The sequence below is a fragment of the Salvelinus alpinus genome, chromosome 5, assembly GCF_045679555.1.
Source record: "Salvelinus alpinus chromosome 5, SLU_Salpinus.1, whole genome shotgun sequence".
In the NCBI taxonomy this organism is placed as follows: domain Eukaryota; kingdom Metazoa; phylum Chordata; class Actinopteri; order Salmoniformes; family Salmonidae; genus Salvelinus; species Salvelinus alpinus.
This window is the reverse complement of record NC_092090.1, coordinates 56,328,173-56,345,554: the sequence shown is the minus strand read 5'-3', so window position 1 is coordinate 56,345,554 and position 17,382 is coordinate 56,328,173. Positions and strand designations below refer to the sequence as shown.

At 43.1% G+C, this 17,382-nt stretch overlaps 1 protein-coding gene across 1 annotated transcript in view; it reads left to right on the top strand.

Annotated features, from left to right (window-relative positions):
* The window catches only part of msh3 (mutS homolog 3 (E. coli)), a 119,090-nt gene extending 102,295 nt beyond the window's left edge, over nucleotides 1–16,795 (top strand). The window contains exons 22-24 of the mRNA XM_071402374.1: nucleotides 9,143–9,269; nucleotides 14,246–14,414; nucleotides 15,485–16,795. Of these exons, the coding sequence (XP_071258475.1) occupies nucleotides 9,143–9,269; nucleotides 14,246–14,414; nucleotides 15,485–15,566 (378 nt within the window). The 3' untranslated portion in view covers nucleotides 15,567–16,795. The remainder of the gene's footprint in view (nucleotides 1–9,142; nucleotides 9,270–14,245; nucleotides 14,415–15,484) is intronic.
* Nucleotides 16,796–17,382: the final 587 nt, after the last annotated feature.

The window sequence follows — 17,382 nt, the reverse complement described above, 5'->3', positions numbered from 1 at the left end:
CAGTTTAGCAGATGTTATACCAGGTGCAGCAAGATGCTTATGTTACTAGCTCCTAACAATGCAGCAAAATTGTCAAACAAGTACACAAAAAAATCGAAATGTAAAAGAAATCAAGAAATGTTGGAACAAATCCAATTGACAACCCAAAAAGCATTATAACAGTAATGCAATCTATTCGTATATACACCGGATAAATTTACGCAAGATGTACTAAGAATGATACAGTATGTACAGCAGTAAATATATTAGAGTGCGCTATCTATGTCAAGCAACCAGTATATAAATAGATATGTGGTGTGTATAAACAGTGTAACTAAAATGCAATGAACAGTAGTTGAAATATTAGAACGAGCTATGTTGAGAATACAGTATTTAAATATACAGTATAAAACCCCATGGTACAGTATATTATAGACGCAACGATAGTTTTCTTGCTGGAAAGATGGATAGAAATGTTGCATTCTTCTATAGGGACATGTTGGTAAGTTTAAAACAGTGACACTTCAATGACAGCGAAAGAAGTGCCTTCCGGTTGAATATCAGAGAATGAACAACAATCTTTTCTCTGCTGTATTTTACAGAAAATTATGAAAAAAGCTAATTAATTACACAGGGGTAACAGGCTAATATTTAATTTTTGTTGAAGTAGAAACAGAAAATGATAGACAGAATTAGGATTACAGATCATAAACTGTGTTCAAATACCCATACTAACATACTGTATACTACATACTTAATGAGTATATACTACATACTATATACTATTAGTTCATTTTTAATATACTGTCAATGAATGGTAAACTTTCAGTTGAGAGTACTAGCGCTTCGCCTGTCTACTGGAAGTTGCTACGCAACTTCTTGCTACCTTGTTAGCATAACAAATTACTAGCTAGACATCTTACGACTTCATTAACCTCTCTTGGGCACGTGCGACGGTAGCGTCCCACCTCTTCAACAGGCAGTGAAACTGCTGGGCACCAAATTCAAATACAGAAATACTCATTATAAAAATTCAGAAAACGAAACATATTTTACATAGGTTTAAAGATGAACTTCTTGTGAATCCAACCACGGTGTCAGATTTTAAAAATGCTTTACGGCGAAAGCATACCTTACGATTATTTGAGAACATAGCCCACTAGACAATTCATTACAAACAGTAGCCAGCCAAGTAGAACAGTTACACATGTCAGAAATAGAGATAAAATTAATCCCTTACCTTTGATGATCTTCATATGGTTGCACTCAGCAGACATTCATTTACTCAATAAATGTTCCTTTTGTTTGATAAAGTCTCTTTATATCCAAAAACCTCTGTTTTGTAGTCAAAACAGGCAGACAAAAAAATCAAAATTGTATCTGTAAAGTTCATAGAAACATGTCAAACGATGTTTATATTCAAACCTCAGGTTGTTTTTAGCCTAAATAATCAATAATATTTCAACCGGACAATAATGTCGTCAATTTAAAAGGTAAACAAGAAACGCACTCTCTCGGTCGTGCGCATGAAAAAGCTCTGTGACACTTTAGGGTCCACTCATTCAGACTGCTCTTACTTCTTCATTTTTCAGAATACAAGCCTGAAACAATTTCTAAAGACTGTTGACATCTAGTGGAAGGCACAGAAACTGCAATTAGCAATGGATACTTTAATGGCATTTAATAGAAAACTACAAAACCAGCAACAAAAAAATACTTCCCGAATTGAATTTTTCTCAGGTTTTCGCCTGCCAAATCAGTTATGTTATACGCACAGACACTATTTTAACAGTTTTGGAAACTTTAGAGTGTTTTCTACCAATTATATGCATATCCTAGATTCTGGGCCTGAGTAACAGGCAGTTTACTTTGGGCACGCTTTTCATCCGGACGTGAAAATACTGTCCCCTACCCAAGAGAGGATAAAAGTCTTGCTCACATCGGCTACGGAGAGAGTGATCAGCTGGTGCTCTCATGCATGCTTCAGTGTTACTTGCCTCGAAGCGAGCATAAAAGGCATTAACCTCTTTCAGCTAGGGGGCACTATTTTTATGTTTGGAAAAATAACAGACTATTTCTCAGGCCCAGATGCTAGAATATGCATATAATTGACAGATTAGGATAGAAAACACTCTAAAATTTCCAAAACTGTCAAAATATTGTATATGAGTATAACAGTACTGATTTTGCAGGCGAAAACCTGAGGAAATCCAACCCGGAAGTGCCTTTTATTTGGAAAAATCCCTGTTTCATTGCCTGCCCATCCTCCATTTAAAGGGGTATCAACCACATTCCTTTTCCAATGGCTTCCTCAGGCTGTGACCAGGCTTTAGACATAGTTTCAGGCTTTTATTTTGAAAAATGAGCGAGATTTATCAAAACGCGTCAGGTGTCCTTTGATTAGTTCATGCCCGCTAAAGTTGTAGCTCGACATTTTCTTTCTCTGTAGTATGGAATAGTTTACCGTCCGGTTGAAATATTATCGATTATGTATGTTAAAAACAACCTGAGGATTGATTATAAAAAACGTTTGACAGGTTTCTACAAACATTACGGATACTTTTTGGATACTTTTTGGAATTTTCGTCTTCCCTTCAGGACCGGCACGAGCATGTGGTTTTCTGAACATAACGCGCAAACCAAATGGAGGTTTATGGTTATAAAAATAATCTTTATCGAACAAAAATAACATTTATTGTGTAACTGGGAGTCTCGTGAGTGCAAACATCCGAAGATCATCAAAGGTAAGCGATTCATTTTATTGCTTTTCTGACTTTCGTGACCAAGCTAATTTGCGGCTAGCTGTTCTTACTGTTTTGTCTAGTGATTGATAAACTCACAAACGCTTGGATTGCTTTAGCTGTAAAGCATATTTTCAAAATCTGACACGATAGGTGGATCAACAACAAGCTAAGCTGTGTTTTGGTATATTTCACTTGTGATTTCATGAAAAAAATAAATTTAGTATTATTTTTGAATTTGGCGCTCTGCGATTCAGTGGTTGTTTACGAAAATGATCCCGCTAAAGGGATCCGTGCGTCAAGAAGTTAAGCTCATCTGGTTTGCTCACGTTACTGGGCAGCTCGCGGCTGGGTTTCCCTTTGTAGTCAGAAATATTTTTCAAGCCCTGCCACATCCGACGAGTGTCAGAGCTGCTGTAGTAGGATTCAATCTTAGTCCTGTATTGATGCTTTGCCTGTTTGATGGTTCGTCTGTGGGCATAGCAGGATTTCTTATAAGTGTCCGGATTAGTGACCCGCTCCTTGAAAACAGTAGCTCTAGCCTTTAGTTCGTTGCGGATTTTGCCTGTAATCCATGGCTTCTGGTTGGTAAATTTACGTACGGTCACTGTTGGGGCGACGTCGTCAATGCACTTATTGATGAAGCCGGTGACTGAGGTGGTATACTCCTCAATGCCATTGGATGAATCCCAGAACATGTTTTAGTCTGTGCTAGAAAAACAGTCCTGTAGCGTAGCATCCGCGTCATCTCTAACCACTTCCGTATTGAGCAAGTCACTGGTACTTCCTGCTTAAATTTTGCTTTTAAGCAGGAATCAGGATAGAATTATGGTCAGATTTGCCAAATGGAGGACGAGGGAGAGCTTTGTATGCGCTTCTGTGTGTGGATTAAAGGTGGTCTATAGTTTTTGAGGTAAAACGTATATAAGTTTGCCTGCATTAAAGTCCCCGGCAACTAGGAGCGCCTCTTGTAGTTGAGCATTTTCTTGTTTCTTTATGGCCTTATACAGCTCGTTGAGTGCGGATTTAGTGCCAGCATCGGTTTGTGGTGGTAAATAGACGGCTACGAATAATATAGATGAGAGCTCTCTTAGTAGATAGTGTGGTCTACAGCTTATCATGAGGTATTCTACCTCGAGACTTGTTAAATTTTAGACATTCTGCACAAGCAGAATGTAGCTGCTCTGTTCTGCCGATGCACGGAGAAGCCAGCCACCTCTATATTATCTGTGTCGTCATTCAGCCACATCTCGGTGAAACATAAGATATTACCGTTTTTTAATGTCCCGTTGGTAGGATAGTCTTAATCGTAGATCGTCCAGTTTATTTTCCAATGATTGCACTTTGGCCAATAATATGGAGGGTAGTGGTGGTTTACCTACTCGTCTGCGAATTCTTTGCAAGGAACCCCGCCCTTCTCCCCCTTTTCCTCCGTCTTTTCTTTACACTGATGACAGTGATTTGGGCTTTGTATTGACAAAGCAGTATACCCTTTGCATCAGACTCATTAAAGAAAAAATCTTCGTCCAGTTCAAGGTGAGTAATCTCTGTTCTGATGTCCAGAAGCTCTTTTCGGTCATAAGAGACGGTAGCAGCAACATTACGTACAAAATGAGTTGCAAAAAACCGAACAAAATAGCAGGTGGTTAGGAGCCCGTAAAACGGCAGCCGGCGCCATTAATTATGACACTGGGAGAATTCACCTTTCACCTTGTTGAGCATTAAAAAAAAAAACAGCGTTGCAGTTCTTGACATATTCAAACCGGTGTGCCTGGCACCTACTGCCATACCCCCGTTCAAAATCACTTATTTTGTCTTGCCCATTCACCCTCTGAACGGCACACATACACAATCCATGTCTCAATTTGCTCAAGGCTTAAAAATCCTTCTTTAACCTGTTTCCTCCACTTCATCTACACTTGATTGAATGGATTTGACAAGTGACATCAATAAGGGATCATAGTTTTCACCTGGATTCACCTGGTCAGTCTATGTTATGGAAAGCCTCCTCCCTAAGTTTGTTTTATTCACTGCTTTAGCACACTCTGCCAACCCGGATGTCCTAGCCGTGTCTGAACCCTGGCTTAGGAAGACCACCAAAAACCCTGAAATTTCCATCCCTAACTATAAAATTTTCCGACAAGATAGAACTGCCAAAGGGGGCAGAGTTAGCCTGCAGAGTTCTGTCTTACTATCCAGGTCTGTGCCCAAACAATTTGAGCTTCTACTTTTAAAAATCCACCTTTCCAGAAACAAGTCTCTCACCATTGCTGCTTGCTATAGACCACCTTGTGCCTCCAGCTGTGCCCTAGACACCATATGTGAATTGATTGCCCCCCATCTATCTTCAGAGCTCGTGCTGTTAGGTGACCTAAACTGGGACATGCTTAACTAACCTCCAGACGAGCTTCAATGCCATACTTCTCTCCTTCCGTGGCCTCCAAGTAAAAACTAAATGCATGCTCTCCAACCAATCGCTGCCCACACCTGCCCGCCCGTCCAGCATCACTACTCTGGACGGTTCTGACTTAGAATATGTGGACAACTACAAATACCTAGGAGTCTGGTTAGACTGTAAACTCTCCTTCCAGACTCACATTAAGCATCTCCAATCCAAAATTAAATCTGGAATTGGCTTCCTATTTCGCAACAAAGCATCCTTCACTCATGCTGCCAAACCTACCCTTGTAAAACTGAATAGACAAAATAGCCTCCAACACTTTACTCAGCAAATTGGATGCAGTCTATCACAGTGCCATCCGTTTTGTCACCAAAGCCCCATATACTACCCACCACTGCGACCTGTATGCTTTTGTTGGCTGGCTCTCGTTGGCTAGCCCTTGCTTCATATTCGTCGCCAAACCCACTGGCTCCAGGTCATCTATAAGTCTTTGCTAGGTAAAGCCCCGCCTTATCTCAGCTCACTGGTCACCATAGCATCACCCACCCGTAGCACGTGCTCCTGCAGGTATATCTCACTGGTCACCCCCAAAGCCAATTCGTCCTTTGGCCGCCTTTCCTTCCAGTTCTCTGCTGCCAATGACTGGAACGAACTGCAAAAATCACTGAAGCAGGAGACTCATATCTCCCTCACTAACTTTAAACACCAGCTGTCAGAGCAGCTCACAGATCACTGCACCTGTACATAGCCCATCTGTAAATAGCCCATCCAACTACCTCATCTCCCATACTGTTATTTATTTTGCTCCTTTGTACCCCAGTATCTCTACTTGCACACTCATCTTCTGCACAGCTATCATTCCAGTGTTTAATTGCTATATTGTAATTATTTCGCCACTATGGCATATTTATTGCCTTTACCTCCCTTATCCTACCTCATTTGCACACACTGTATATATAGACCTTTTCTATTGTATTATTGACTGCATGTTTGTTTATTCCATGTGTAACTCTGTGTTGTTGTTTGTGTCGCACTGCTTTGCTTTATCTTGACCAGGTCGCAGTTGTAAATGAGAACTTGTTCTCAACTAGCCTACTTGGTTAAATAAAGGTTAAATAAAATTAATAAATAAATGTGCTAGATATGTAACATTATTATGTTAACAGGCTATCAAAGGAGATTAGTGCTAGGCTGGAACTAAAGCCTGCACACCATGTATCTCACCAGACCAAGTGCTGGTTCTGTGACTGCCAACAGAACTCCTCTGAGCTCTCTCTTTCTCCGAGTCTCTGGGAGAGCTTTGCTATGGCAACCAGAGTCTCTCTCTTCTCCCTCCCTCTCCAAGTCCCCAGAGAAAGAGAGAGAACGTTGAACTTCAAGGCTCTCCGTTCACAATGCTCCAATCAGAGTGTTAGGTAACAAGACACATACATAACTACAATCTACCTCACAGGTGACCATAGGAGACTGGGACAGACTGGTTACTATGACAACCAGGACTCCTGTTCTGATGCAGACTCATGTCGGATGGTGGTGATGATGATGATGATGATGGTGTGGAAAAGAAGGAGGAGAAGGAAGGGGGGGAGGTGGTGATGGTGATGATGGTGGTAGTGTGTGTATGGACTAGAAATCACAGAAATGCATCAAGGGTATTTACTGTAGCTACCTAATATTGCTTACAAAATGAAGGAGAAGTAAAAGCCCTGAAACAGTGCCATGTTTGTCTTTTTATAAACTCCTTCCTTTGAAGTTGTTCAAACAAAGCAATGCTATTACACAACAGGTCGTTAGCCTGTGCTTTTCTAGCCAAACCACCGCCAAAAACATCCCAGAAAGGCTTAGCTGCTACTTAAACATTTTCATTTACCCAATTTACATAACAAGAACATTCAACTATTTATTTTGTAAAACATGAAACCTTGAGAGCTCTCTCAGAGAACTGTTTTTGTTTTACAAATGTGGATAGTTTAAAAGAGCAAATGCCCCTAAACTTCTCATTTAGAAAAGAGCCTATGTGGCATCAAACATTTAATTTGTCAAAAGTGACTACAAAGTGTAAATAGGATAATTTTGGTCATAAAGTCAGTCTCGTCCAAAACAACATAAATGAATCTTGGGTTCATTTCAATGCTGCCCACATGCCCACAGCTGGCAGCACACAAGTAATTATCAATTCGGAGTGCAGCTGCACGTGACCCAATCGTAATACCTGTGGTAAATATGGTTTGACATAGGATATCCCTTTGGGGCTAGTTAGGGACCATCAGTAAATTACACAATGTAAATGTGACAATGTTAAAATTCCAATAACTTTCAATGACTTAAAAACCTCAGACCAACTATAAATTGTAGAAATTCATATAGGAATATTGAAAGCATTTAATGAGAAAACTAAAAGGTGTGCAACACACACACACACACACAGCCTCCAGGACATCTATAACACCCGGTGTCACAGGCAGGGCAAGAAGATCATCAAGGACTTCAGCCACCCAAGCACGGCCTGTTCACCCCTCTACCATTTAGAAGGCTGAGACAATATAGGTGCATTAAAGCTGGGACCGAGAGACTGATAAACAGCTTCTATCTCCAGGCCATCAGACTGTTAAACAGTCATCACTATCCTCCTTCAGCCCAGTACCCTGCCCTGAACCATAGAGACTGTCAATAGCCGGCTACCACCCAGTACACTACCCTGCACCTTAGAGACTGCTGCCCACTGGTCTCTGACTTTAATAATGTTTACATGATGTTATACCCACTCTATATGTACACCGAGTGTACAAAACATTAGGAACACCTGCACAATATATATATTTTTATTTCACCTTTATTTAACTAGGCAAGTAAGTTATGAACAAATTCTTATTTACAATGACGCCTTTTACATCTGCACTGTTACACCCACAAGGCATTTGAACTTCATTGACCTTATTTTCATCATTTCAGCGCAATCATGTGAGAACTGTTTTTGGAATTTGGCCCTGGAAATGGCTTGCTATTATTACAATTAACACCACAATACCAACCCCTTTTAGACTACAATGAGTTCTATTAGATGAGTGGCCCCACCCTGTACCCTGACCTCTAACCTCTGAGGGTCATCAGGAGGGCAGATGGGGTTGTCCTGGCAATCTGTTGTTGACCTTAGGATACACAACTGGGGCTGCTGGTAGCCTAGTGGTTAGAGCGTTGGACTAGTAACCGAAAGGTTGCAAGATTGAATTCCAGAGCTGACAAGGTAAAAAAAAATGTCATTCTGCCCCTGAACAAGGCAGTTAACCCACTGTTCCTAGGCCGTCATTGAAAATACGAATTTGTTCTTAACTGACTAGTTAAATAAAGGCACAAAATAAATAAAAATAGGCCTGGTTTCCCGGGCACAGATTGAGCCTAGTTTTGCACTGAAAAACCTGATCAATGGAGATTCTCAGTTGAAATAGCTTTTTAGTCCAAGACTAGGCATAGCCTGTGTCTGGGAAACTAGCCCATAGTGCTATAATGGCCTTTTACCTTGAACACCAGACAGCAGGTTAACCAAGGTACACAAATTGGCACACACACATATTTATAGTGCTGGCTATGATACAGGTAGTAAGTTCCCCAGTACAAAGCTCCTCTCATCTTCAGGTCAGGAAAAGTTGCCACCAGGTGACTACTCATCTCTATTTATCCTCCTCTTTCCCCCCTTCCTCTTGCCTCCCTGTCTCTCCTCCCTCTGTGTCTGAGATCTCTGTGTCTCAGAGCTCAGTCAGAGCCTCTAACCAGGTTTCACAATAAGTGTAAAGCAATAGCACGAAGAAAAATTATTACCTGGGTTGTTTGAATAGGGTCATACACTTTTCTTTTTATTTATACAGGTGATCTCAATGAAATTGAAAATATGATTGTTCACTTACTGTTGAATATTTGACCTCAATCTCTTGCTCTCCCTTGGTCTCTATCGCCCTTTCTCTCCCCATCCTCTCTCTCCCCCCTCTCTATCTTCATCCATTTTCCTCCCCCTTACCCCTCTCAGGTGAAGTCTCTGACTCTGTTTGTGACCCACTACCCTCCTCTGTGTGAGCTGGAGAAGGTGTATCCTCTGCATGTAGGCAACTTCCACATGGCCTTCCTCCTCAATGAACCAGACATCACCACAGACGGTACGCTGGTGGTGTGTGTGTGTATATGCTTGTGGGTCTTTCTATAAACAAGGGCACCAGTGAGGATTTCCTACACTTGACAACTTGTTACAGCTGTTATAAGTCATTGATAATAATCTGCCATTTTTTTTTTGTCATTACATGTTTAATCCTTTTTCATGGTTGGTGTCTTGAAGGATTTGTCTAGAATCGTGTGACATAAAACATACATTTGTTTGAGGAATGTCCAGAGTATTTTGTTGTCATCCGTTATGCCGGTGAAGACAGTTGTGCCTGGATCCACGTTGGCTCTAATATCCCTAGCGAATTGATGTTGATCATCAAATTGATGTTGTCTGCTTTACTTGTGTTACCGAGTGGCGCAGTGGCCTAAGACACTGCATCTCAGTGCAAGAGGTGTCACTGCAGTACCTGGTTCGAATCCAGGCTGCATCACATCCGGCCTTGATTGGGAGTCCCATAGGGCTGCGCTCGATTGGCCCAGAGTCGTCCGGGTTTGGCCGGGTAGGCTGTCATTGTAAATAAGAATTTGTTTTTAACTGACTTGCCTAGTTAAATAAAGGTTAAATACAATAAAAATGTCTCATTAGGGGTGAGGTGTCTCATTAGATGTAACAGAAAGCATCAAGGTAATGAGTTCCTCTTTTCATATGTTTTTGTGCCTTGGATTGAACACAGTCTACTGTGCGCAATTGTGTGGGATAGACTATTTTGCAACACCCAACGATATTCCTATGAATTGTTCTGGATATAAGTATAACAAATTACATAGCCTATAGAGGGCTTATTCACAATATGATCTGGTATTGAAATAACATGACAAATACATTTTGGTTTACATGTTACACCTAAAATTTGAAACAATAGGGGCTTGAAGTAGCCTACTTGAATATGGGGCTCAGAAATGTAAGTACTGGAATGAGCCTACCTTTAAAATCAGACATTTCCTCAATTCGGTGCTTGAAAAGTCCTTGTAATTATTGTTGCCAATTTTTAAGTTCTCCTGCTCCCTTATAATTATCTGTTATTTATTTCAATACTTTTTGTGAGAGCCAACTGGGCACAGACTTCAATTCAATGTCTATTCCACCTTGGTTCAATGTAGTTTCATTGAAATGATGTGGAAACAACTGTAACGGTCGTCGTATGAAGAAGGTGTGGACCAAAGCGCAGCATGGGAAGTGTCTATCGTAGACAGCTGCCTCTGATTGAGAACCACACCCGGCCAAACAACAAAGAAATACAAAACATAGAAAATTAACATAGAATGCCCACCCAAATCACACCCTGACCAAACCAAAATAGAGACATAAAAAGCTGACTCCGGCCGCAAAACCTGAACCTATAGGGGAGGGTCTGGGTGGGCATTTCACCGCGGTGGCGGGCGGCTCTGGTGCGGGACGTAGACCCGCGCCTCTAGAGCGGGGACCCTCGCCGCCAACCCCGAACTGGGGACCCTCGTAGCGGGCCCCGGACTGGGGACCCTCGCAGCGGGCCCCGGACTGGGGACCCTCGTTGTGGGGGCCGGACTGAAGGGCGCCTCTGGAAGCTCCGGACAGAAGGGCGCCTCTGGAAGCTCCGGACTGGAGGGCGTCTCTGGAGGCTCCGGGCTGGAGGGCGTCTCTGGAGGCTCCGGGCTGGAGGCCGTCTCTGGAGGCTGGAGGGCATCTCTGGAGGCTCCGGGCTGGAGGCCGTCTCTGGAGGCTGGAGGGCATCTCTGGAGGCTCCGGGCTGGAGGGCGTCTCTGGAGGCTTCGGGCTGGAGGCCGTCTCTGGAGGCTCCGGGCTGGAGGCCGTCCCTGGAGGCTCCAGGCTGGAGGCAGGCACAGGACTCACCGGGCTGGGGAGACACACAGGAGACCTGGCTCTAGGAGCAGGCACAGGACTCACCAGACTGGGGAGACATACAGGGGTTCTCTTCCTTGGCCGAGGCACCGGATACACTGGGCCGTGGAGGCGCACTGGTGGTCTCGAGCGCAGAGCTGGCACCACCCGTTCTGGCTGGATGCCGACTTCCACCTGGCAAATGCGGGACGCTGGCACCGAGCACACCGGCCTGTGAATGCTCGGCCGAGACACAGTGCGCATCACCCCATAGCACGGGGCCTGACCAGTCACATGCTCGCCACGGTAAGCACGGGGAGTTGGCTCAGGTCTCCAACCTGACTCTGCCACACACCCCGTGTGCCCCCCCCCCCCAAAAGAAAAATGTTTGGGGCTGCCTCTCGGGCTTCCTTGCCAGCCATGTTCCCTCATACCGCTGGTTCCCTTTTCCTGCTGCCTCCGCTCTCCTGGCTGCCTCCACCTGTTCCCATGGGAGGCGATCCCTTCCAGCCAGGATCTCCTCCCATGTGTAGGATCCCTTGCCGTCCAGGATGTCCTCCCATGTCCAGTCCTCTATTCCACGCTGCTTGGTCCCTTGGTGGTGGGTAGTTCTGTAACGCTTCTCGTGGGCTGAAGGAAGAGTGGACCAAAGCACAGCGTGGGAAGTGTTTATGATTATTTATTTAAAAAAACTGAACACTGAGACAAAATAACAAAATGTAACAACACGAAACAGTTCTGTCTGGTGAAGACACAAAAACAGAAAACAACTACCTACAAAAACCATGTGAGAAAAAGCTACCTAAGTATGGTTCTCAATCAGAGCCTCTGATTGAGAACCACACCCGGCCAAACAACAAAGAAATACAAAACATAAAAAATGAACATAGAATGCCCACCCAAATCACACCCTGACCAAACCAAAATAGAGACATAAAAAGCTCTCTACGGTCAGGGCGTGACAACAACGTGGATTCAGCCAGTGGGAGATGTGTCCACTTTCGTCATTTTCCCGCTGCTTCAATTGAAGGGTGTTGCTCTACTCTGTTGCAGTGCGGTTATTATGTGGACGACACCATCTAATGTTGGCTTCAACTTGGCTTTCCATACAAATCCTTCCATTACAAAAGGAACCAGTTTTTTTGGTTTCTTTCTCATTATAAAAACAGAAATTGTGAGATTTAGTTGTTACCGCTATTCATGAACAATGTGTCACGCCCTGATCTGTTTCACCTGTCCTTGTGCTTGTCTCCACCCCTCTCCAGGTGTCGCCCATCTTCCCTATCATCTCCTGTGTTCTCTGTCTGTTTGATGCCAGTTCGTCTTGTTCATTCAAGCTAACCAGCGTTTTTCCTGTCAGCTCCTATCGTTTCCCAGCCTCTCTTTCCTCATCCTCCTGGTTCTTGACCTTTGCATATCCTGACCCTGTACACGCCCGCCTGACCTCTCGGCCTGACCCTGAGCCTGCCTGCTGTCCTGTACCTTTGCTCCAACTCTGGATAACTGAACTCTGCCCGTCCCTGACCCGGAGTCCGCCTGCCGTCTTGTACCTTTGCCTTACCCTGGATCTTTGATCCCTGCCTGCCTTGACCTGTCTTGCCTGCCCCTGTTGCTACAATAAACATTCTTACTTTGACAGTCTGCATCTGGGTCTTACCTTGATTCCTGCTACATAGGCTTTATTGTGTGCCTACGTCTGCTACACTGAACAAAAATATAAATGCAACAATTTCAAACAATTTACTGAGTTACAGTTCATATAAGGAAATAATTCAATTGAAATTCATTTATTAGGACCTAATCTATGGATTTCACATGACTGTGAATACAGGTAGGCATCTGTTGGTCACAGATACCTTTAAAAAATGGTTGGGGCGTGGATCAGAAAAACAGTCAGTATCTGGTGTGACCACCATTTGCCTCGTGCAGCACGACACATCTCCTTCGCATAGAGTTGATCAGGCTGTTGATTGTGGCCTGTGGAATGTTGTCCCACTCCTCTTCAATGGCTGTGCGAAGTTGCTGGATATTTGCGGGAACTGGAACATGCTGTCGTACACGTCGATCCAGAGCATCCCAAACATGCTTAATGGGTGACATGTCTGAGTATGCAGGCCAGAAGAACTGGGACATTTTCAGCTTCCAGGAATTGTGTACAGATCCTTGTGACATGGGGTTGTGCATTATCATGCTAAAACATGAGGTGATGGTGGCGGATGAATGGCACGACAATGGGCACGACTCAGAATCTCGTCACAGTATATCTGTGTATTCAAATTGCCATCGATAAAATGCAATTGTGTTCGTTGGTCACCCCCTCCCCTTTTTGCCCTTAGAACAGCCTCAATTCATCCGGACATGGACTACAAGGTGTCGAAAGCACCACGGGGATGCTGGCCCATGTTGACTCCAATGCTTCCTACAGTTGTGTCAAGTTGGCTGGATGTCCTTTGGGTGGTGGACCATTCTTGATACACAATGGAAACTGTTGAGCGTGAAAAAGACACCAGCGTTGCAGTTTTTGACACAAACGGGTGCACCTGGCACTTACTGCCATACCTTGTTCAAAGGCACTTGAATATTTTGTCTTGCTCATTCAACCTCTGAATGGTACACAAACACAATCCATTTCTCATTTGTCTCAAGGCTTAAAAATCCTTCTTTTAACCTGTCTCCTCCCCTTCATCTACACTGATTGAAGCCGATTTAACAAGTGACATCAGTAAGGGATCAAAGTTTTCACCTGGTCAGTCTGTCTCGGAATACTCAGCGTATGTACAATTAAATTATGCAATTGTATAACATTGAGGTCCTTGAAAAAGTCCCTGAAAGTCCTTGAATTTGACTTGCCAATGTCTGTATGAACCCTGCTTGAAGGATGTGTAGTCCTAGCCATGTGTTGTAGTATTGGTGGATTTATGGGCCAATTTGCATATATTCACTATTATTCCTCTAACTACACGTAGAACTGCATACAACTCCTTTTTATTTTTGTTTCAAAACAATTAAACAATGTCACACATTGGCCCCATTATTTACAGAAATAACCTTGGCTGTGGGTTTATTAAGGGTTAGTTAGGACGGTTGACTTAAGTCCAGTAAGGCTAACCATAGCGAAATTGTGTTTATACCTTTGTGTGTGCGTGTGTGTAGACGTTGAGGTGCAGCCAGAGTTCATCACCTTCCTGTACCAGCTGACTGAGGGGGCGGCTGGGCAGAGCTATGGGCTAAATGTTGCCCGATTGGCTGAGATTCCAGAAGCTGTACTCCACATCGCCGCACGCAAAGCACAGGAACTAAAGAACATCGTCGACGCCCGGAGGTACACATACAAAGACACACACTGTCCCACACAGTGGAACACTCTTTCGGTTGAGCAGTCCAGTGACTGAGTATGAGAACACTTCTGCAAAACTTTTTAAATCAATCTTTACTAACGACATGCCACTGGCTTTGAGTAAAGCCAGTTTGTCTATGTATGCAGATAACTCAACACTATACACTTCAGCTACTACAGAGACTGAAATGACTGCATCACTTAACAAATTGCTGCAGTTAGTTTCAGAATGGGTGGCAAGGAAGAAGGTCCTAAATATTTGAAAAACTAAAAGCATTGTATTTGGGACAAATCATTCGCTTTACCCTTAACCTCAACGAAATCTTGTAATAAATAATGTGGAAATTGAGCAAGTTGAGGTGACTAAACTGCTTGGAGTAACCCTGGATTGTGAACGGTCATGGTCAAAACATATTGATACAACAGTAGCTAAGATGGGGAGAAGTCTGTCCATAATAAAGCGCTGCTCTACCTTCTTAACAGCACTATCAACAAGGCAGGTCCTACAGGCCCTAGTTTTGTCACACCTGGACTACTGTTCAGTCGTGTGATCAAGTGCCACAAAGAGGGATTTTGTAAAATTGGCTCAATGTGGAGTAGAGATTGAATTCATCACTTGTATTTGTGAGAGGTATTGACATGTTGAATGCACTGAGCTGTCTGTTTGAACTACTGGCGCTACTGACACCATGCATACCCCAGAAGACATGCCACCAGAGGTCTCGTCACAGTCCCCAAGTCCAGAACAGACAGGAGGCGCACAGTACTACATGGGACTTTATTCCATATCAAATACCTGATGCAAACAGTAGAATGAGATACAAACGGAAACAAATACACCTTATGAAACAGCAGAACACACTAAATGGATTTACTTCAAGACTGAAATATTTGTAATTAGAGAAATTCCATATGATTCTCTGTTGGCCTCCAATTATATTGGATCGAATTAAAACCACTTTTCTATTGTGTTCCCCCTACCTCTAACCCACTTCTTTCACTCTCTCTCGTTCTCTCTCTCTCTTTCCCTCTCTGATCTCTCTCTGTCTCTCTAGAAAGAGCAAGAGGTTGTTTGCTGAACTGTGGAGCATCGATGACAGAAAGGCTCTTTTGGACTGGGTACAGCTAAACTCCTGATCACACACACGCATGCACAAATGTACACCCACACAGAAATCCCTGGCCGTTGTGACTCTAAGCCTGGTTTGTCCTGTTGTGTTCTCCATAAAGTCTCTTTAGCCCTGACTCAGGAAGGACTAAAGCCATGAGGGAACAGCATTAATCTCTGTATCTATAGAAAATGGACACACACCATTAAATGCCTGAGCACATGCAAGTGCGCAGCGGATTAGCGGGGCCAGTGATGCGAGACCTATCTCTAAACCCAGTCATTTTTTTATTGAACCTTTATTTAGCTAGGCAAGTCAGTTAAGAACAAATTCTTATTTGCAATGACGGCCTACACAGGCCAAACCCGGACGACGCTGAGCCAATTGTGCGCCGCCCTATGGGACTCCCAATCACGGCCGGTTATGATACAGCCTGGATTTGAACCAGGGTGTCTGTAGTGACGCCTCTAGCACTGAGATGCAGAGCCTTAGACCACTGCGCCACTTGGGAGCCCCAAGTCAGCAAAGAGACGGAACAGTGATCATGGATTTTTCAGAACCAGAAATTGCCTGAAGGCCGCTAGGACCACAATGGCCATCTCCATCACTATAATGTCTGTGTGTGTCTGCTTCCTCTGACCAGCATAGATTATCTCTCAGGGTTTCTCAGTCTTTGGCCGGGATTTCAATCCAAGGTGTGTTATAGAGCAGTGCATGCATAATAATTAATTAATAATATTGTTTTTCTTTGGAACCAGGTAGTTTAATTGTATTAAAGTAAGTAAATACCTAAAAGTACCCAGTTACCACATAGCTGGTCAATACCAGCTGAAACAGCAAGTTTATCTATGGTTAGGGAAACTCATAGTGTTAATGGCATGGCTGCACGCTTGCTGTGATTCCAGTATGAGACCGCGCAGAGAAGCAGGGGATAGCGTTATTTTGCATTAGTGCCGACATTGGGTAATATTTTTGTAATTTCCCAGGTCTTGTCATTTACATTTTTGGGGGAAATGTGAATAGCGGGGACAGTCCCAGGCTCCTGGTTACCCATGTTAATCCCTAATTCAGATTTAGTCTGGGTACCAGTCTATTTAGCTATCATTCCACTCCTTGCCACTCCTGTCATTTGGCAAGTGACAGGAGTGGAATGTTATCTAAAATGACTGTTACCTAGGCTAATTCAGACTGTGTGGGTAGAATGAATTCAGGCTTGTACAATTCAATACAAATAAAAACTTTATTCAGACGGTTGAATCTTCGTGTTAATTTCTCTAGTGTGAAACTCACTGTCTAATGAAATACTTATCTTCCTTTTTTAATGTCTGATTTAGTTTCAGTGATACCGTTTGGGTAACGCTTTACTTGACACCCAGTGTCATAACAGCAGACATAATATGGTCATAACACTGTCATGACCCATATTTACACCTGTTGTGACATTGTGTTATTTTATGGCTGGTTTAGTTTCAAAACCCACATTTTATTTAAAGTCATGTTTTTTCATAATATTTTAAACAACAACCATCATGTGTTACTTTACTTAGACTAAGAGAAAACACTTTATGAAACTGTCAAGAAGCGTAATGACCATCATAACCATATAAACCAGAAAGGCCTATCAAATCAAATTTTATTTGTCACATGCCCCGAATACAACCTTACAGTGAAATGCTTACTTACAAGCCCTTAACCAACAATGCATTTTTAAGAAAATACCTAAAAAGAGATAAAAGTAACAAATAATTAAAGAGCAGCAGTAAAATAACGAAAGGAGGCTATATACAGGGGGTACCGGTACAGAGTCAATGTGTGGGGGCACCGGTGTCGAGGTAATATGTACA